This window comes from Oncorhynchus mykiss, chromosome 2, assembly GCF_013265735.2.
Source record: "Oncorhynchus mykiss isolate Arlee chromosome 2, USDA_OmykA_1.1, whole genome shotgun sequence".
Classification (NCBI taxonomy): Eukaryota; Metazoa; Chordata; class Actinopteri; order Salmoniformes; family Salmonidae; genus Oncorhynchus; species Oncorhynchus mykiss.
The window spans coordinates 23,502,177-23,524,350 of record NC_048566.1 but is presented as its reverse complement, the minus strand read 5'-3'; the positions used below and the strand labels follow the sequence as shown (position 1 = coordinate 23,524,350).

The following is a 22,174-nucleotide window of genomic DNA, read 5'->3' as shown; positions in this document are numbered from 1 at the left end:
GTTGCCATGGCTGAGCAGTCGGCTGGAGTGGTGTAAAGCTCACCGCCATTGGAGTTCGGCGCAGTGGAAACATGTTCTCTGGAATGATATATCACACTTCACCATCTGGCAGTCTGACAAATTAATCTGGGTTTGGTGGATGCCAGGAGAACGCTACCTGCCCCAATTCATAGTGCCAACTGTAAAGTTTGGTGGAGGAGGAATAATGGTCTGGGGCTGTTTTTCATGGTTCAGGCTAGGCCCCTTGGTTCCAGTGAAGGGAAATCGTAACACTACAGCACACAATGACATTCTAGATGATTCTGTGCTTCCAACTTTGCGGCAACAGTTTGGAGAAGGCCCTTTCCTGTTTCAGCATGACAATGCCACCGTGCACAAAGCAAGGTCCATACAGAAATGGTTTGTCGAGATTGGTGTGGAAGAACTTGACTGGCCTGCACAGAGCCCTGACCTCAACCTCACTTTTGGGATGAATTGGAACGCCGACTGTGAGCCAGGCCTAATCGCCCAACATCCGCTCCCAATCTCACTAATGCTTGTGGCTGAATGGAAGCAAGTCCCCGCAGCAATGTTCCAACATCTAGTGGAAAGCCTCCATATTAATGCCCATGATTTTGGAATGAGATGTTCGACAAGCAGGTGTCCACATACTTTTGGTCAGGTAGTGTACGTGTTCATCAGGGAACTGCTCTTAACGACACTTGTGGAAGCAAAGGAATATTTTCCTTTAGACACAACTAATGAAAAGCTACTGCATTTACTAACTTACTGTGTAACCTGGAAACATATCAATGACAACCAGGATATCTGTGTGGACATCTCCATGACCCAATTCTACAGACAATACTTAATCCAGCTCTTCTATGCGTAGCTAATATTTAACTAAAGACCTCTGGTGACAGAGTTTTTACTATAATTTCTGTATTTGTTACAGGAAACCTAGAGACAGTCCAAGAACTATGACAATGCATACTGTACAAACCAGGACAATTATGACTACATTCCTGAGCATGAATGAACTGCACAAGCACCCATCTCATCAGGACACTCAGGGAAAACAGACCATATTATTTAGTATACCAGCAAGTATTCAGAATTGTTGTTCCTTTCCCTTACAAATATGATATCCATTTCTGGTCCCTAAAAAGTGCATGTTCTTTCAGGACTCCAACCTCCTGTTTGCATTTCATTTTTGACTGAGCTCAAAACTATGTAGCATTTCTCAACCCTCACTTTTTAATCAACATGACTATGTACGTGTATAAACATCAAAGCCAACATTTAGAATAATATCAAAATGTATAGTGTGTGAAAGAGATATACCATAGAGGAACCTACCTTCCCCCCCTCTCTAAACACCTCTGTGCAGCGACTAACTTTCTTCTCAGTAGTCTTCCTCTGTGGGTGAGCAGCAGCGAGGCTGGAGGGGGATCAAGTCAGGACAAGTCTGGGATCCACAGGGTATCAGAATACCTGGAAGTTGGGGCAGGGCAGCACTGTCTGGGCTGGGAGTGGGGACTCAATACTATGTACTGTTACCAGGGGGCCGGTGACTGCCCTTAGTACAGCAGGGACATGAAATGAGTTTGTGATCACTGAACACTGCAGGTATATGAAATCAATATGGCCGCCCTGACCAGTGAGGGAGAAATCGAGTACACAGAGCTGACATATTAATTAGAGTGATGTGACTTATACCATGAATTGATACCGTTACACTTGTCATGTGTGTCTCTTATCAAAGTGTTTACGGTCTTTAAATTAATTAAATATCCAGACAGTCAAGATGGGGAGGGTCGCTGCTAACTAGTCTACAGGTGTTTCATTTATGCCATCTAGGGCTCATCTGGGAAAACAGATGTAATTCTCAATGTGACTTCCCTGTTTAAATAAAGGATATTTTAAAATAACATATCCTATCCTGTGTTTCTTCCTCCAACACAATTTTTGCTTAAGTCATTCAAAAGACAACGCATTCAAAACAAATCTAATTTTTATTTTAAAATTATTTAACCTTTATTTAAAATGTAATTATGCCCATCCATCTTCAAATTATATGATCATGAATAATTACCCTACATAAAAGTTAACTATACAAGTTTAAAATTAACTGGGATAACCTGAAGGCCAGTGAGAAAGCAACGTACTTCCTTGAAGTGTTTACTTGTGGTATCAAGTAAAAGTCAATTGGAGTAGGTTTGCCTATATGGCGGAGTTTGACAGGTGGACCTTACAGAAACATGATGTTGACTGGAATTAAACGTTATGCATTTGTCTGTGAAATAGAATTTCAAATGAAGTTTCTAACAACAATACAACTGTGAAAATGCAAAAGTGACAGCAATGGCGCATGCGCGACTTGGTTACATCGTTATTCCGACATTTCTAATTTGTTTGGTTTACACAACATTTCCACACAAAAAAAAAAAACTTACCTCGTATTCAAATCTTGCGGAATTCATGTTCTTCAATTACTTCTGCGTTAAATACAGTTGGTAGAAAGTTCTATCAAACAAAACGATTTAGACACTTTAAATGCACGGGACTATAGTCCTCCCTCCCTGGGGTCCAAGAAGTTTCAAATCAACGCGTGAGGGAGATTAATTCAAATGTTGATCAAAAGTAGCAACGGTCCCTTTGGTAAATTCCTTCAATGACTCAAATCCTGTATGAAAGGTGTGAAAACTTTATGGTTGTCGTGGCTGAGGTGTTTGTTTCAGTCAACAATTGTACACCTTGAAACTGACCCTTTCCATCCACACCCACGACATTTAGCCACGCCCACACCTGGTGCAGCCTTGTAAAATGGCCAGAACGCCAGGTGAGATCAGGAAGTTGCGATTTTACAGAACATTTAAATTAGAAGTAGTTTGTGTAAACAGGTGCGGTTCTGTTATATCAGCTCTATATGTACGTAGGCTAAAAACATATATATATATTCTCGATAGCAACGTTTTATAACAAATAGGTCTATATCACATCTTCATAACGCTGAGAAAAATATTGTGTAGCAGTAGAAAAATCGCCAAACAGTATTGAGTATAGCCCTCACGTAGAGAACGAGGCCATTAGCTTACCTTGTGTGCCACCTATTGACCAAATACAGTATTTGGATTGGAATGTTTTTATCTTTCGTATGACGAATGACTGGGTCCATTGCTGAATGCTTGGGCCAGGAAATATTTTTTGGTCCCGACCATACTTACAACGTAAAACACACAGCAATTCAATCAAACACGCACTACGGAAAAAAACCACCAACGTTTCGTGCATTTTTTTAAATCAGCCTGTGATCAATTACATCATTGTGAATTGGAAGGTTATTGTGTTTTTAGGGTGCGTTCTGCTTTTTCTTCTTTGATGAGGTTTAACCGCGGTTGCCATCCAATAAATATTGCATTACCGTCACCTACTAGACTGGAGTATAACTCCCTTATACGTTGCTAAAAAATAATTAAATAAAGACAATACCCTACCTAAAAATAAAATAAATACCATACTCCACTATTCAAATCTATTTAGTCCTACTTCAGGCCAACAGCCTGAAAGGGTGGGACACCCCCACTTAACACACCATGTAACTCTTCCGAAGTCAAATCTCCCAATCCCAACTCGGACATTTCCGAGTTGCCTAGTTCCGACTAGCACATGAACGCAGCCTCTTTCACAACTGCTGTAACTGAATTCGTGACGCATATTATGAAACGCTCAGGCAGTTTCATAGATCGACCATTTTCTATCCACTGCCTGCACTTCCCATTCATATCCATTGGGTGTCTCCCTCTACCAAATCAAACCGCAGTTAATCTAAAAATGTTGGCGCTTTGAGGAAAGTCCATGGTACAATACGAGCTCGTAGATGGGCGTTGAGAGCCAGGCTGCAGCCACATAATAGTCTGGACTGCGATTGGAGAGAGCAAGTGCGCACGGACGCAGACGCAGGAGATATCGGAGGCAGGCACCGAACAGAACAGAGCTCATCATAGTATCTGATTTAACTGTATTTGGGAATCAATTCAGATTATAAAGAAAAAACGTTCCAATTGAGAAACGGAAGAAGAAGGAGTGAAAATGGGACATACAGTGTTACCCATTTTGATGGCCGTATTGTCCCATTGCATGTGGGGAAATGTCGAGGTAAGCCCCAATAGTATAATCTTTAATTTCTATGATAAACACATTGTTGCTTTATATTTGTTGTATAAACATGCGTTTTGCTCGAAGTGGTGTTTTAAATGTTCATATCTATATCACTCATGTCATGAATATCAATTCGTATTCTTTTTGCTGACGCGCACCGTTATCTTGGACAGATTTAATTAGCAAATGAATGCGCACACAGACTGTCAGATGATAAATGACACGTCAACAAGAAGGAACGCTCAGTAACCTACCTACGCAGAATAAAAGCTATTGTCCAATTAGCAAATTTGTATTATTGAAATACAGAAGATATCTGTAGACATTTGGTCATGCCAACGAATTATTCAAGCCAATACATTTATTCTTTATTAGGCTATTGTATGTCAGCCTCTCCCCATGGGTTTTAGTGAGCAGGAGAGAGAGACCATCTGGGATCTACCCTTGATAAACAAAGAGATAAATGTACTGAACGTCTTCATAGCCTGGGGTGGGGTCATTGTTTTTTGTTTATTTTATTCTGGTCTAATTGGAAAAAGAAAAGAAGAATGCAACGCAACATCTAATTTGTTAGTAACATATCAGTAGGCCATAGACTGGTATATGCTATTATAGGCCTGCAAGTCTATCGAAATAATGCACAATCAAGTGCTGTTTGAACATCACAGAGCCATGAATGTAATGGTGGCCTTATACCATCAGTATAGAAGGTAGGGGGGCTGTAGAGGAGCCCCACTGGCTGCCTGCTTGCTTTGTCATAATGCCCATGCTAGGAATGCTGAATGAGAGAACGCAGTAGGCCTTTCCCGGCTGCCTACAGAGAGAGAGTAGCATCACACCTGCTATTTTAATGAAAATGTACAGTCTTCTCCAGGCTATGTCTTGAATCTGGGACTTGCATCGGATGCATAAGATTTATCTGCAGTGGAGGCCTGTGCTTGAACCTTTATTGCGCCACTGTGAATCCAGGGGAAAGAGGGAGAAATTCTGTATTGATTGTGAAATGTGGTGCTTTTCATCTTACACCCTTGTTTCTTTTTTTAATGAGTGCAAATTATCTTTCTGTAAGCCTACACCTTAGCCTCCTGCTTTGATATGGGGTCATCTTTGATCTAAGTTTGATCCGACTACATGTTGTATAGCAGGATGTAGAATGAACTAAGGCTGAGGCCTGAGCCACTACTAATCTCCATCTTGTCACTGCACTGAATGAAGAAAAAAATGCAAATGGCTGTTCTCAGGTCAGCTCAGCAGGCTCTATCTCACCATGCTTCATGTGTTGTAGATAAGAGTCTCTGACAGACAGACTGTTCTGGGGCCAGATCAATGTAATGACCAGGCAGCCATCAGTCACTCTGCCCTCCCACCATACAGCTATCACTGACAGCAGACTTTAATGAGATCTACCACTGCATAGCACTGCACTCTCCAGACTATGACTCTTCCATTTCCCCCATGGATCACTAGAATAGACCCAATTATTTTAGTTTCCCCAACTCAAAATCATGACGTTTGAATTGTTAGTACCTTGCTGTGTTACTTGAATGTGGTAATTTTATTTTTTATTCTACCTTTTTACCTTTTTATATAACGGCTCGTGTATCTCAAAGTGCTAACACTTAGACATAACATTTAACCTTGTCCACAGAGGATCAAATCACTCCCTAGGCTAATTGGGAAACCATAGCACATGTGCAGAATTTTCTCACATCTGGCTATTCTATATAGAACACCTGTGAAGGTCTAAACTCCAGACTGATATGTGCCATCAGGGGCCCTTTCAGCCTGTGCCACCCACCACCGAGCTGTGCCAATGCGTCAGAGGTGACTTCCAGGGACCACTAGACCCAGACGCTGCCTTCACCCAGCCCCCAGAGGCCTTCAGCCCCACAGCTAATGAGGGAGGCCAGGCTCCCTGTGGGGGATCTGGAGTGGAGTGGAGGTATAAAATGGCAGAAGGGCGTGCTGGGTGGAAAGCAGGGGAGAGTGGGGCGTGAGCAGTGACTCATGGAGCCTCAGCTGGAGTTACAGTGCGGGTCAAGCTCACTTTCCACCTGGGAATAGAAGTGAGTTTTTCCCTCTCTTTGTTACTGTTGCATTGTAAGGGCGTAGGTAGACTAGAGGAGAAGCTCTATGTTCCTCTGTAAGAACTAGCTCACATGCATAATCTGTCACTCTATCTATCTACACATCGATCTTTCTATCTATTTATTGTATCTATCCATATACTGTCTACTAACTGTACATTATGCCCTTGGAAGGTATTAGAAATCCCAATCTCCAGTCAGTAGAAAGCATGTAATCATCATAGTGGGGTGTGTAAGGATTCATTCTGAAGATGTTAAGAGGATTAGCATGTGTATTTATTAACCATCGGCACTGGTTGCTCACAGTGCGTTTTATTAGCCATAAACCTGTTCCTTTCATTGTGGAATTATTCCACTGCTGTAAGAGCATTACTGGGATTACTGCTGTATGCTGAGGAACCATGCTTAGGTTTACAAAAGGAGACCTACAGATATGTGAAGGTTTACAGTCCAGATTACACTTTGAAGAGGGCTGGCTTGTTGGCTTAACACCCTGGTATTAGCTGTGTTAAAGATGGTTCTTGCCACCATTTCCGTGGTAAACGTTGAAATTGGCAATTCTGCGTTGCTACGGCCTGATCTTTTCCACTTAATGCATTGTTGGTAGATGGCACTACTCTGTTTTTTTATAGTCTAATAATGCCTTTGTAAATGAGATGGAGGCAAACTGTTGTCTGTATCATGTAATGGCTTTAAGGTGCAGTACAAATGGTGTTTGTTTACAGAGAACAAAATGTAGGAGAACGAAGGCATTAGAGTTTCAAAGCACAAGGGCAAAGTCAACATTTACCTATCTGAAACACAACCATTATGCAATGTGTACTTCTGCTCTCTGTCCTTGTTCTCCATTTTGATTGCTATTCCCATACTGTGTATGATGTTCTTACTGTGTATTGTGTTAAAAGCAAGGACCAGTGCATTGTAGAATACATTTTCTTACTGTTTACTTCACTTCAGTGTCCATGAAGCTGACACAGTAGCGTGACACTCCTAGCATGATACTTTGACAGTTTATCTATACTGTCCTATGTGCCTTAACCTCAGCCACCTTGGATGCAATGACATGTGCCACTTGCAGTGCTGAGTTTGTTTCGTTGATTGACAACTTGGCATAGGTCTTGCCTGATGACTCAAACTGAATTCTTCATTCGCTAAATACTTCAGTCTGAGACTGCAATCTCAATTAGTTTGTGGTGACATCAAAATGAGGGGTGTTGTACAAAACAAAGCCATCAGTGATTGGATCATCTCTAACCAATCAGAGTATCAAAGACAATGATGCATTTTCAAAATGTTGCTTTACCCACTTGTGTTTTGTCACTGGCCCAACCCTGGATTGCTGTTGCTATGTATTGGCCATTGCGAGGCTTTGAAGTCACCTATCTGACATATTGGCACTCCCCAGTAGGAGCAGTCCTCCATAAGAATCAATGGAATTCTACAGTATTTCAATACAATTTTCAAGGACAAAATTACATGTATTTTTGTTGTTGTAGTGGGGACAGAAACATAATTTTAAAAAAGTACTTTAAGGATTTGTTTTAATACATTTTTATTTGAAATGTTTTATGTTTAGCTCACAATCTAATTTAAAAGTATGCATTAGGGTGTCTCCATCAAGGTGTCTGTAGACATTAAAAAATGCATTTCTATATCTTCAAAATACTTTTATAATGGTGGGGGAGTGCCATGATGGAGGCACGGTGGTGTCAACACAGCACCCCCTATCAGTCATATTGTGTGTATGTATGTATATATATATATATATATATATATACTGATGGGTTGGGCCCAAGGATTTCTATATATATATATATATATATATATATATATCCTTGGGACCAACCCATCAGTTTCTGAGACCAATCAGACTGTCTAGAATGACCAATCAGACGTTCTAGAACATGTTTGCTTTCTAGAAATTGTAGGGGAGGTACTCAGATCAGACTCATTGCAGAGAAGAAACTAGTGGGTGTGGCGTAGCGTTTGGCCGGAGCAAGGAGTTTTGGTAGTCAGGCAAGCAGAGGTCACCTTCCCTACAATAACACAGCGTGTGTCGACTCTGACAGAAAATAACTGCTATAAAAAGATTATGTTGATGATCTTAAACATTGACAGATTCTGTTTATAACAGCACTTCAGCCTCATGCTACTTCAGCCTCATGCTACTTCCACCTGCCTGAAAATAGAAAGATGGTAATGATGATGAAGATGAACGTTTCCTCAAAGACATGTTTTGTTTCAAGCTGAAGTGTCAGAGTCAAGTGATGTACAGTGGGGCAAAACAGTATTTAGTCAGCCACCAATTGTGCAAGTTCTCCCACTTAAAAAGATGAGAGGCCTGTAATTTTCATCATAGGTACACTTCAACTATGACAAGGCAAAATTAGGGAAAAAAATACAGAAAATCACATTGTAGGATTCTTTTATGAATTTATTTGCAAATTATGGTGGAAAATAAGTATTTGGTCACCTACAAACAAGCAAGATTTCTGGCTCTCACAGACCTGTAACTTCTTCTTTAAGAGGCTCCTCTGTCCTCCACTCGTTACCTGTATTAATGGCACCTGTTTGAACTTGTTATCAGTATAAAAGACACCTGTCCACAACCTCAAACAGTCACACTCCAAACTCCACTACGGCCAAGACAAAAGAGCTGTCAAAGGACACCAGAAACAAAATTGTAGACCTGCACCAGGCTGGGAAGACTGAATCTGCAATAGGTAAGCAGCTTGGTTTGAAGAAATCAACTGTGGGAGCAATTATTAGGAAATGGAAGACATACAAGACCACTGATAATCTCCCTCGATTTGGGGCTCCACGCAAGTTCTCACCCCGTGGGGTCAAAATTATCACAAGAAAAAAAAAATCCCAGAACCACACGGGGGGACCTAGTGAATGACCTGCAGAGAGCTGGGACCAAAGTAACAAAGCCTACCATCAGTAACACACTACACTGCCAGGGACTCAAATCCTGCAGTGCCAGACGTGTCCCCCTGCTTAAACCAGTACATGTCCAGGCCCGTCTGTTGTTTGCTAGAGAGCATTTGGATGATCCAGAAGAAGATTGGGAGAATGTCATAATGGTCAGATGAAACCAAAATATAACTTTTTGGTAAAAACTCAACTCGTTGTGTTTGGAGGACAAAGAATGCTGAGTTGCATCCAAAGAACACCATACCTACTGTGAAGCATGGGGGTGGATAAATCATGCTTTGGGTCTGTTTTTCTGCAAAGGGACCAGGACGACTGATCCGTGTAAAGGAAAGAATGAATGGGGCCATGTATCGTGAGATTTTGAGTGAAAACCTCCTTCCATCAGCATGGGCATTGAATATGAAACGTGGCTGGGTCTTTCAGCATGACAATGATCCCAAACACACCGCCCGGGCAACAAAGGAATGGCTTCGTAAGAAGCATTTCAAGGTCCTGGAGTGGCCTAGCCAATCTCCAGATCTCAAACCCATAGAAAATCTTTGGAGGGAGTTGAAAGTCCGTGTTGCCCAGCAACAGCCCCCCAAAAATCACTGCTCTATATGAGATCTGCATGGTGGAATGGGCCAAAATACCAGCAAGTAGTCTAATTTTGTCTGTCATAGTTGAAGAGTACCTATGATGAAAATTACAGGCCTCTCTCATCTTTTTAAGTGGGAGAACTTGCACAATTGGTGGCTGACTAAATACTTTTTTGCCCCACTGTATTAATGATGAGAAATGAGCAGGTTTTGTTATCTGCCCGTGCATATATTTGAGTACAGTACAAGCCTCCCGAGTGGTGCAGTGGTCTAAGGCACTGATTCGCAGTTGCTAGCTGTGCCACTAGAGATCCTGGTTTGAGTCCAGGCCCTGTCGCAGCCGTCCACAACAAGGAGACCCACAATTGTCCCAGCGGCGTCCGGGTTAGAGGAGGGTTTGGCCAGCAGGGATGATCTTGTCCCATCGCGCTCTAGCGACACAGTCGCCAGGTGTACAGTGTTTCCTCCGACACATTGGTGTGGCTGGCTTCCGGGTTAAGCGGGCATTGTATCAAGAAGCTGTGCGGCTTGATTTGGTCGTGTTTCGGAGGACGCGTGGCTCTCGGCCTTCGCCACTCCCGATTCCATACAGGAGTTGCAGCGATGAGACAAGACTGTAACTACCAATTGGATACCACCAAATTGGGGAGAAAAAGGGGTAAAAGTAAAAAAAATAACAAAGGAGTACAGTAAACCGCAAGCTTTGGGGGAAATAAATGACTGCAGAGAAGGCCACTGGAACCCAGGGAGGCCGGAGAAGCTGCCGGCCATTGGTAGAGCCATGAAACGCAGCTTTCCGGGTCTCATATACACTCCAATTTATGAGGGAGGAAGGGGGAGCATGATAGTGGGGTATGTTTAGAAGAGGAGGAAGAAGATTAAACGGATACAGGGAGTTACTAAATTGCTGCGCATGTTCCCCCCCCCTTAGCATTTTCAGGCCTTGTGTTGGAACACAGACGCTCACCCCTCCACTCCCCCTGCCCGTGACTGCAGTGCTATGGATATGTAGAAATGGTTACAGGATACTAGCAGCTCTCTCTATCTCTGTCTGTCAGTATTTCTTTCTCCTTTAATTAATTTCCGAGCCAGGAGATAATCAGGTTTCCTTAATGGCTTCCCTTGTGCTTTGCTCTGTAGTGTGCCTGTGCCTGTGCCAGAGGACATGTACCATTTTATTGGATCCCATCTTTCTTCTCCTCTCTTTATTGTGCTCTTTCCAAGCGTTTTGAAGGGAAAAGCACATAACAAGGACCTGATCCAAAATCTTGCACAATCATTGTGAAATTTAACCTGGGCACAATGAAAGGAAAGGCGTGAGATAAAATAATTGCTGGAAATGTGCCTCAGCAATCAAGCCATTACCAGTGGTGACAGCTAAATGAAAAGGTTACATGTGCCATTAAACAAGCGGCCTGGGTTATTCGTGCCGTGACAGACATTCAAGGAAGTGCATGGTATCACGAAGTACGAATGGCCATCGGGAGACTCATGCAAATCCAACAGCTAGGGAGATTGGGATGGTGCAGCGCGAATGGGAACTAAGATTCCCTAAAACTGTGTGTGTATGTTTAGGAGTTAGGGGAACGTGTGGAGAGAGAGGGAGTGTGAGGCATACAGTACATCCATAGCTACTCTGATCTGGATCCTGTGCCTGCCTGCATGTCAGAACTTCTGGCAGGCTGGAGATATCACTCCAACCCAAGGTCTCCCATCCCAAATGCTAGGCCTGGTAAGCCTAATTGGCAAAATTTCTGCTATAAAATGTTGAAGCGAAAGAGAGCTGTCGGTCTGGCTGGTCCCTGCTGAAGCCAGCAGGAGGTTTCAGTAGAGCTGCCCGTGAGACATCTGCTGTGGAGTGATAACATTTGTCCTCCGTGTTGAGAGCGAGAGAGACCTCCATTAGTCAGGGAGAGTGGGGGAGGCTAAAGAGAGTAGACAGAGAGGGAGAGGAGACAGTTTACTGAGAGAGAGTGGCGATATACGCTTGGTGGGTAGGAGGGGAGTAGAAGGCACATAGTTGGTGCTAAGAGAAACTCTAAACCCACAGGCTCTCTGGCCCTGGTGTCTTGAAAGGCAGAGATTAATCTCTGTCATGTACTGTATATGTATTCATAGGTGGCCCAGGGAAAGTGGAGGAAGGACACTGCCTGCAGGCCATAGCACTGAGCCTAGTCATTACCCATTCACACACATGTGCACGCACAAACACTCAGAGAGCCAGTGAAGAGGAGGGCGAGGAGGGGCTGGACTGCAACAGGACATTTCCATAATGGCACTGCGACGCATGGATACGTTTTTGGAGGCTGGCCTGGCTGACAGGGAGTGGGGAGGAGGCTGGCCTGGCTGACAGGGAGTGGGGAGGAGGCTGGCCTGGCTGACAGGGAGTGGGGAGGAGGATGGCCTGGCTGACAGGGAGTGGGGAGGAGGCTGGCCTGGCTGACAGGGAGTGGGGAGGAGGCTGGCCTGGCTGACAGGGAGTGGGGAGGAGGCTGGCCTGGCTGACAGGGAGTGGGGAGGAGGATGGCCTGGCTGACAAGGAGGGGTGGGGAGGAGGCTGGCCTGACTGACAAGGAGGGGTGGGGAGGAGGCTGGCCTGACTGACAAGGAGGGGTGAGGAGGAGGCTGGCCTGACTGACAAGGAGGGGTGGGGAGGAGGCTGGCCTGACTGACAAGGAGCGGTGGGGAGGAGGCTGGCCTGGCTGACAGGGAGTGGGGAGGAGGCTGGCCTGGCTGACAGGGAGTGGGGAGGAGGATGGCCTGGCTGACAGGGAGTCATGGGGAGGAGGCTGGCCTGGCTGACAGGGAGTCGTGGGGAGGAGGCTGGCCTGGCTGACAGGGAGTCGTGGGGAGGAGGCTGGCCTGGCTGACAGGGAGTCGTGGGGAGGAGGCTGGCCTGGCTGACAGGGAGTCGTGGGGAGGAGGCTGGCCTGGCTGACAGGGAGTCGTGGGGAGGAGGCTGGCCTGGCTGACAGGGAGTCGTGGGGAGGAGGCTGGCCTGGCTGACAGGGAGTCGTGGGGAGGAGGCTGGCCTGGCTGACAGGGAGTGGTGGGGAGGAGGCTGGCCTGGCTGACAGGGAGTCGTGGGGAGGAGGCTGGCCTGGCTGACAGGGAGTCGTGGGGAGGAGGCTGGCCTGGCTGACAGGGAGTCGTGGGGAGGATTTCAGAGGGTCTGGTGAGGCTGATCAGCAGTGCATTGACATTCCACACACTGTTGGATGGGTGGAGTTGATTGGCATAGAGGGAGATGTCTGGATCAGTGTCAGTGCCCTGCTCTCTGCCATCTCTAGCAGCAGAGGGATGCAGCATGGCACAGCGGTAGCTAGGGCAAACCCAGCAGCTGGTGGCAGGGGGTGAGGTGGTGTGGTGTGAAGCGGGTGAGCTAGCTACTCATTTCCTCCTATGCTCACATGAATACTAAAGGGATCGTGGGTACACAATGCACCTCAATGACACGCACACCTCCACACACGCTGACAGACAAACAGCCCAGACACATGCAGGGTAATCCAACACACACACACACACACTTTCCAGGCACTCACACTCACTGCTTTAAAAAGATGGCACGCTGCGGCAGCTGCATCAATTATTGACAGTCTTGGAAAGGTTTGGGCTCTTGCTTGTTTGATTGAGCTCTGGAACTCTTGTCACGCACTCACTCCTCCCCAGAACCCACCCCAGCCCCATTCCTCCCTCCGTCCTCCCCTCCCAGCCTCAGAGTGGATCCTGACCGTACACCAGCTCTTCTCCAGGTTTTTTTCTACACATACAATATGTTTGCTCTTGAAATATTCATCCTCCCCGCCCACTCTCTGTTCTCTCTCTCTCTACCTCGCTCTCTCACTCACTCTCTCTACCTCTCTCACCCACTCTCTCTCCTGTCCTCTCTTTTTCCCTCTAGCTCTCTCTCCTCTATGTTCTCTCTCAACACACAGACACTCTGTCTCCACCTTCCTTGTCGTCCATCCTCACCCAACCTCATCAGATCTCACTGCTGCTCGTCTGTGTACATTTTTCATACCTCCAACGAGATAATATCCTCCACATACAGTATGTTCTCACAACAGAAATCTCTAATTGCCATAGCACGTATTCTTACACCAACAAAAGAGTGCGTTGACAGATAGATATCCTCTTACTGTATTGCCATGAAGTAATGTATGGACCGAGGATACCATGGTTGTAAACATGTTATAGTGACACCTACAACCTTGTCAAGATGTTCAGACCTTTTGGGGTAATGGCTAAGGTGACAGACGTAGGTACGATATGGAAGGGAACAGCTAATGAAAAGTCTCAGGTATTTAATCTGTGACAATAGGACTCCGACAGAGACTGAGACGGCTCAATTTTTCATTCATCCCCCAGCTCACCATGGTCGAGGCCAAGCTCTCAGCTGCACACACCAGCCAATATTCACGCTAGCTCCACTGACAAATTGGATATTTTTTGGTCTACTGTCTGCAAAAAAAAAAGTTCAGAAAGGACAAGAAGCTCAAATGGAGGTTTCCAGGCCTGGAGATATATGGTTCATTTTACAGATCGTCTGAATGATTCAACCATTCTTCTCCCCCATCTGACAGTCTATAGGGATTTGATGGCCTGAGGAAATGAGATAATACTAATGTTTAATCTACTGAGGGACTGGAGCGCAGACAGACCAGCAGACTGCACCCTGCAACACATTATCTCACCAGAGCGGCACAGCCTGAAATAACACACACAGAGACAGACCAGCAGACTGCACCCTGCAACACATTATCTCACTAGAGCGGCACAGGCTGAAATAACACACACAGAGACAGACCAGCAGACTGCACCCTGCAACACATTATCTCACTAGAGCGGCACAGGCTGAAATAACACACACAGAGACAGACCAGCAGACTGCACCCTGCAACACATTATCTCACTAGAGCGGCACAGGCTGAAATAACACACACAGAGACAGACCAGCAGACTGCAACCTGCAACACATTATCTCACCAGAGCGGCACAGGGTGAAATAACACACAGAGACATGACATGCAGTTACACACACATACCGGGGAAGTACAAGACAGGACATGTCATTTTGGCATGGTTTCATAACACTATTCCCGGCCTGTTATCCGCAGTGCCTATTTTTCCATCTTGCGTCACGACAAGATGCCAGCCCTCAAACCATTTCTTTAACTGTGATTTAAAGAGGGGGAATAGCAGGAAAGCAATAACACAATGCAGTGTTCATATTAAGAGGCCCTGTGCTGTGTCTGGAAGTGACAGGCTCCAGACAGATGACAGATTGAGTGGAGAGATGGTGTCAAGCCTCTCACAGTGATCGTTGTAGCCCTACAGCATGTAACATGGTGATATGTAGCCTTGTCTAAATTGCATAGCCTACTGTTAAAGGACTAGTGCATGTAGGGTTGTACGTAGCCTTATCTGAATTGTATAGTGTACTCAATTTTGTATGGTTGACCTTTATGTCATACATTGTTGTGACTCATATTATTGTGCTATTACCATGTGGTGATGTGACTGATATTATTGTGCTATTATCATGTGGTGAGGTGACTGATATTATTGTGCTATTACCATATGGTGAAGTGACTGATATTATTGTGCTATTACCATGTGGTGAAGTGACTGATATTATTGTGCTATTACCATGTGGTGAGGTGACTGATATTATTGTGCTATTATCATGTGGTGAAGTGACTGATATTATTGTGCTATTATCATGTGGTGAGGTGACTGATATTATTGTGCTATTATCATGTGGTGGAGTGACTGATATTATTGTGCTATTACCATGTGGTGAGGTGACTGATATTATTGTGCTATTATCATGTGGTGAAGTGACTGATATTATTGTGCTATTACCATGTGGTGAGGTGACTGATATTATTGTGCTATTATCATGTGGTGGAGTGACTGATATTATTGTGCTATTATCATGTGGTGGAGTGACTGATATTATTGTGCTATTACCATGTGGTGGAGTGACTGATTATTGTGCTATTATCATGTGGTGGAGTGGCTGATATTATTGTACTATTACCATGTGGTGGAGTGACTGATATTATTGTGCTATTACCATGTGGTGGAGTGACTGATATTATTGTGCTATTACCATGTGGTGAGGTGACTGATATTATTGTGCTATTATCATGTGGTGGAGTGACTGATATTATTGTGCTATTATCATGTGGTGGAGTGACTGATATTATTGTGCTATTACCATGTGGTGGAGTGACTGATATTATTGTGCTATTACCATGTGGTGGAGTGACTGATTATTGTGCTATTATCATGTGGTGGAGTGGCTGATATTATTGTACTATTACCATGTGGTGGAGTGACTGATATTATTGTGCTATTACCATGTGGTGGAGTGACTGATATTATTGTGCTATTACCATGTGGTGGAGTGTTACCTCCACTACAGGGTGAGTCACCTGCAGTCAGTTCAAACCTGGTGATAGGGGTGGCAGTGTGGATTCCATGATAATGACTGTGTCAAGGAAATGTACAGGTGTTGAGTCATACAAGACGAGGTGTGTGTGTGTGTGTGTGGCATATCACAGCAGCTGTCAGTAGAACAGATTCAGACTTGAAGATCGAAGGCGAGGATGATTAAAAAATAAGGAAAGAAAGGCACAGCCTGTTCTGAAGCAAGATGCGTTGTCATTCCACAGTGCCCTGAGGCAGGGGGAACAGAAGGGATGTTGCCACAAGATAAGCGATTGGGTAATCTAATGGTTCATCAGGAGTGGCGCTGACCAGTGGCTCAAGTCTGGGAAGAGCAAGGTGATTAGACCGGGGAAGAAGAAATATCTGATTTGATTTGAGGCTCAGCAAATCAGACTGTTATGAGTTTGTTTGTTTATCAGTAGTGTTGGTAAAACATGAGCTCTAAACAGATCTATCCTCCACTCTGTTAGTGTCCTCTACTACTCATTAGTCTGGACCTGAGGCCTGAATCATTGATGTGATTCCTATTAACATGACTCTTACGCATGCAGAACTCTGATAGACTGTTTGGATGGGAGATTTCTGTTCAGAGATTGGTGATACATTTTAGTTAGTCAATTGCATTTAATTATTTCAATCATTTTGATGATGTGCCAATTGTTTCTAGGAATTTGTAAAGGATGCACTCTTAAGATGGAGGTTTCAGAGAGGAGGCAGACAAGTTGTAGCAGTGCAATGTCCAGGGGGAGGACTTTTATTTAATGTTAGGAGAGTGGGTGCTAAACTCTACACTGTGTATATGTTTACAACAAAAATGACGATGACTAAGATAGGTACCATAAACTGGGGATAACAAAATAAATCAAATAGTACATTAAACTCAAATAACGCAGGCCTCAATCATGCCTGAAGCAGCAGTATACCAGCCTTACCCATGTCTGCCAGTTACATAAATGACGAGGCTTAAATAGTGCCTGGGATGTCCTCCCATCTGGAACATACCAAAATTGACCAATCAAATATCACTGGCGTGAAATAAAGACCAAAAGGCATGTGCAGGCATGTCCATGGACATTTTATAAATGCACACTCTCCAATAACAGGTTAGCAAGAAACATAAAGCATACCATCGCCCGGGGTAAGCAGTCATAATATCATGCACGGACTGACACCAGCTCCGTGACAGAATTCTTGAAAACATTTTTCCGATGTTGTCTTTCCCAACAAATGCATACTTCCACGTTGACGGGCAAATTAATGGATGTGTAAACTAAACAACAGCCAGCTGGCAATGCTAAACATGCCGAACCAACCATTCCTCCAGCCATCAGTGACCTACTGAGCCCATATCACTAAGCAAACATGGAGACACAATTATCAGACACAGTGAGAGCAAGCAAACGAGAGGGACCAAGTAGCGTGTTTTGAAATTCTGCAGGGAGCCAGTTGCTACAGTAACAGGGAATGTAGCCAGCTCCGATGGGAGGTGTTTCCACGGCAACAGGTCTCAGTGGCCAAGTGATCTTGCTGAGAGGGAGAAAGAGAAGAGGTAGTGAGAGGGGGGGGGGGGGGGGGGGGGGGGGTGGAAAATGTATGCGTAAGTGTGTGATGTGAGCAAGCGAGTGAGTGGGGATGTTAAATGAGATGAGAGGAAGCTGATGAAAAACGTGTGAGTGTGTCATTGAGGTGTGCCGTGATGCGTGTTTCAATAATTAGTCCATTTAGCTGAGCCTCCGCTCCTCATGGAAATTTCTTACCCTCACTTCACAGAGAGAGAGGGTTAAAATAAAGAGATGGAAGGGGTGAGAGGGACTGTGAGAGCTGGGATACCCTGGGGTCTCATTTATAAACTGTGTGTACGTACAAAATATACCCCACAATGTACGTGCTCTAGTTTTCACACAAAAGTTTGAGAATGTGTTCATCTCCTCGCAATATTTAGACCAGGTCTCTCCAACCCTGTTCCTGGAGAGCTACTGTCCTGTAGGTTTTCAGTCCAACCCTAATCTTCCACACCTGATTCTAATAATTAGCTGGTTGATAAACTGAATCGGGGTAGTTACAGTGCCTTGCGAAAGTATTCGGCCCCCTTGAACTTTGCGACCTTTTGCCACATTTCAGGCTTCAAACATAAAGATGTAAAACTGTATTTTTTTGTGAAGAATCAACAACAAGTGGGACACAATCATGAAGTGGAACGACATTTATTGGATATTTCAAACTTTTTTAACAAATCAAAAACTGAAAAATTGGGCGTGCAAAATTATTCAGCCCCCTTAAGTTAATACTTTGTAGCGCCACCTTTTGCTGCGATTACAGCTGTAAGTCGCTTGGGGTATGTCTCTATCAGTTTTGCACATCGAGAGACTGAAATGTTTTCCCATTCCTCCTTGCAAAACAGCTCGAGCTCAGTGAGGTTGGATGGAGAGCATTTGTGAACAGCAGTTTTCAGTTCTTTCCACAGATTCTCGATTGGATTCAGGTCTGGACTTTGACTTGGCCATTCTAACACCTGGATATGTTTATTTTTGAACCATTCCATTGTAGATTTTGCTTTATGTTTTGGATCATTGTCTTGTTGGAAGACAAATCTCCGTCCCAGTCTCAGGTCTTTTGCAGACTCCATCAGGTTTTCTTCCAGAATGGTCCTGTATTTGGCTCCATCCATCTTCCCATCAATTTTAACCATCTTCCCTGTCCCTGCTGAAGAAAAGCAGGCCCAAACCATGATGCTGCCACCACCATGTTTGACAGTGGGGATGGTGTGTTCAGCTGTGTTGCTTTTACGCCAAACATAACGTTTTGCATTGTTGCCAAAAAGTTCAATTTTGGTTTCATCTGATCAGAGCACCTTCTTCCACATGTTTGGTGTGTCTCCCAGGTGGCTTGTGGCAAACTTTAAACGACACTTTTTATGGATATCTTTAAGAAATGGCTTTCTTCTTGCCACTCTTCCATAAAGGCCAGATTTGTGCAATATACGACTGATTGTTGTCCTATGGACAGAGTCTCCCACCTCAGCTGTAGATCTCTGCAGTTCATCCAGAGTGATCATGGGCCTCTTGGCTGCATCTCTGATCAGTCTTCTCCTTGTATGAGCTGAAAGTTTAGAGGGACGGCCAGGTCTTGGTAGATTTGCAGTGGTCTGATACTCCTTCCATGTCAATATTATCGCTTGCACAGTGCTCCTTGGGATGTTTAAAGCTTGGGAAATATTTTTGTATCCAAATCCGGCTTCTTCACAACAGTATCTCGGACCTGCCTGGTGTGTTCCTTGTTCTTCATGATGCTCTCTGCGCTTTTAACGGACCTCTGAGACTATCACAGTGCAGGTGTATTTATACGGAGACTTGATTACACACAGGTGGATTGTATTTATCATCATTAGTCATTTAGGTCAACATTGGATCATTCAGAGATCCTCACTGAACTTCTGGAGAGGGTTTGCTGCACTGAAAGTAAAGGGGCTGAATAATTTTGCACTGCCAATTTTTCAGTTTTTGATTTGTTAAAAAAGTTTGAAATATCCAATAAATGTCGTTCCACTTCATGATTGTGTCCCACTTGTTGTTGATTCTTCACAAAAAAATACAGTTTTATATTTATATGTTTGAAGCCTGAAATGTGGCAAAAGGTCGCAAAGTTCAAGGGGGCCGAATACTTTCGCAAGGCACTGTATAACTGGGTTTGGAGTGAACCTACAGGAGAGTAGCTCTCCAGGAACAGGGTTGGAGGGCCCAGCTTTAGGACATGTGTATGCACATCCGCTAGTGGTTGAAATGTTGTACTGAAAGCTGACAAATATGTATTTTGTGCTAATGGGGGATATGATGAAAAGCTTATTCATTAAAAAATAAAAACAGGAAAACATATTAACAAGAATGCAACCTTTTGCCGTTAGTGAGAAGTGTTTTATTGTGTTTTATTTTTAGAATCTGAAATAATTACATATAGGAATCTTATAATTATAATAATCTTTTTCCTATTTTTATTTTTATAGCAATTGCAGAATATACTGTAATCCTCACCTTTTCTGTCTGATGGGTTAATATTCCTGAAGGAGCCATACAACAAATGACCACACACATCTCATTTAATTGGACCTAGTAGCCTAGTAAATAGATAGGCTATATGTATTTAAACTTTTGCAATATCGTAGGCAGCACTGTTTATATTACCAGTATACAGTTGAATTTAACAGCTGATCTTTAATGTTGGGGTAGACCTACGTATCAAGTTCCATGTTTTTATTGTCACGTGCGCAAGTACAGTGAAATACCTTTCTTGCTTGTTCCCAACAATGCAGTAATGAATGTCAGTGGTACAATTTTTTTTTAAAAGTCAAGTAGAACAAAATGCATGAGAAATAGAACTGTAAGTACTGTAATTTAGTTTTTTGAGTAGCCTACCCTACAATGTTTCAGAATTCGCGGGCATATTTAGGTTGGGGGAAAAGTTGATTATATACACTACCGGTCAAATGTTTTAGAACACCTACTCATTCAAGGGTTTTTCTTTATTTGTACTATTTTCTACATTGTAGAAAATTGAAATAACATGTACGGAATCATGTAGTAACCAAAAAAGTGTTATACAAATAAAATATATTTTAGATTTGTCACTGGTGTAGAGAGGAGTAGGCAGGAGTAGAGACGAGTAGGCAGGAGTAGAGAGGAGTAGGCAGGAGTAGAGAGGAGCAGAGAGGAGTAGAGAGGAGTAGGCAGGAGGCAGTCACAGGTTTAGAACTACTGAGTTTAATTAATCACTATAGATCAAAGAGAGACGGAACCCAAATGCTGCTGGGCTCAAAATATATCTTCAGAAACAAAAGGCACAGGGTGAACCCAAAGTGCAAAATATAAAGTACTCAGGAAATAGTAGGAGAGATTTCTCTCAGGAAAACAAGCAACATTTACAATGACCGACAAAGACAAATGACAGAGGGAGTGTATATATACAGTGATAGAGTGGGGATTGGAACGAACCAGGTGTGTGTGTTCGTGTGTGTGTTCGTGTGTGTGTGTGTGTGTGTGTGTGTGTGTGTGTGACGAGACAAGACAAGACCGGGGTTGATGAGGGAAGGGCGTTTGCCAGTAGTAGGATCGGCAGCAGCTAGAAGGCCAGCAACGCCTGAGCTGGACAGGAGGGGGAGACAAATTGAAGGCTGGTGTGACAAGAATCTTGAAAGTAGCCACCCTTTGCCTTGATGACAGCTTTGCACACTCTTGGCATTCTCTCAACCAGCTTCATCTGGAATGCTTTTCCAACAGTCTTGAAGGAGTTCCCACATATGCTGAGCACTTGTCGGCTGCTTTTCCTTTACTCTGTGGTCCAACTCATCCCAAACCATCTCAATTGTGTTGTGGTTGGTGGATTGTGGAGGCCAGGTCATCTGATGCAGCAGTCCATCAATCTCCTTGCTCAAACAGCCCTTAAACAGCCTGAAGGTGTGTTTTGGGTCATTGTTCTGTTGAAAAAGAAATGATAGTCCCACTAAGCACAAACCAGATGGGATGGCGTATCGCTGCAGAATTCTGTGGTAGCCATGCTGGTTAAAAACCTCTTGATCCTACTTGAGACGCAGACGTCTCATCTAGACACCTGGAAATGCAAATGCGCTACGCTAAATGCTAAATGTACTCGTTAAAACTCAAACGTTCATTAAAACACACATGCAGGGTATTGAATTAAAGCTACACTTGTTGTGAATCTAGCCAACAAGTCAGATTTTTAAAATGCTTTTCAGCGAAAGCATGAGAAGCTATTATCTGATAGCATGCAACAACCCAATATACCTGAAGGGGACGTAAACAAAATAATTAGCGTAGCCGGCACTACACAAAACGCAGAAATAAAATATAAAACATTCATTACCTTTGATGATATTCTTTGTTGGCACTCCTATATGTTCCATAAACATCACAATTGGGTCTTTTTCTCGATTAAATCCGTCCATGTATGCCCAAAATATCC

At 43.9% G+C, this 22,174-nt stretch overlaps 2 protein-coding genes across 6 annotated transcripts in view; one reads left to right on the top strand and one right to left on the bottom strand.

Annotated features, from left to right (window-relative positions):
• The window catches only part of zmp:0000001114 (suppressor of tumorigenicity 14 protein homolog), a 31,448-nt gene extending 27,987 nt beyond the window's left edge, over positions 1 to 3,461 (bottom strand). Inside the window, exons 1-2 of one of the 3 annotated variants that reach the window (XM_036942653.1) lie at positions 2,436 to 2,832; positions 1,339 to 1,420 (exon numbers count right to left, since the gene is read on the bottom strand). Coding sequence is in view for 1 of the 3 variants with exons in the window: in XM_036942652.1 (XP_036798547.1) it covers positions 2,436 to 2,462 (27 nt within the window). In the remaining 2 variants the exon portion in view is untranslated. Of the gene's footprint in view, positions 1 to 1,338; positions 1,421 to 2,435; positions 2,833 to 3,077 lie in introns of those variants that run through there. The other 2 variants (XM_036942656.1, XM_036942652.1) reach the window with 2 other exon arrangements.
• A 421-nt stretch (positions 3,462 to 3,882) lies between these two features.
• LOC110538151 (amyloid-like protein 1) overlaps positions 3,883 to 22,174 on the top strand; it is a 63,729-nt gene continuing 45,437 nt past the window's right edge. For all 3 annotated transcript variants that reach the window (XM_036942710.1, XM_036942704.1, XM_036942697.1), the window contains exon 1: positions 3,883 to 4,137. In XM_036942710.1, coding sequence (XP_036798605.1) covers positions 4,072 to 4,137 — 66 coding nt within the window. In that variant the 5' untranslated portion in view covers positions 3,883 to 4,071. The remainder of the gene's footprint in view (positions 4,138 to 22,174) is intronic.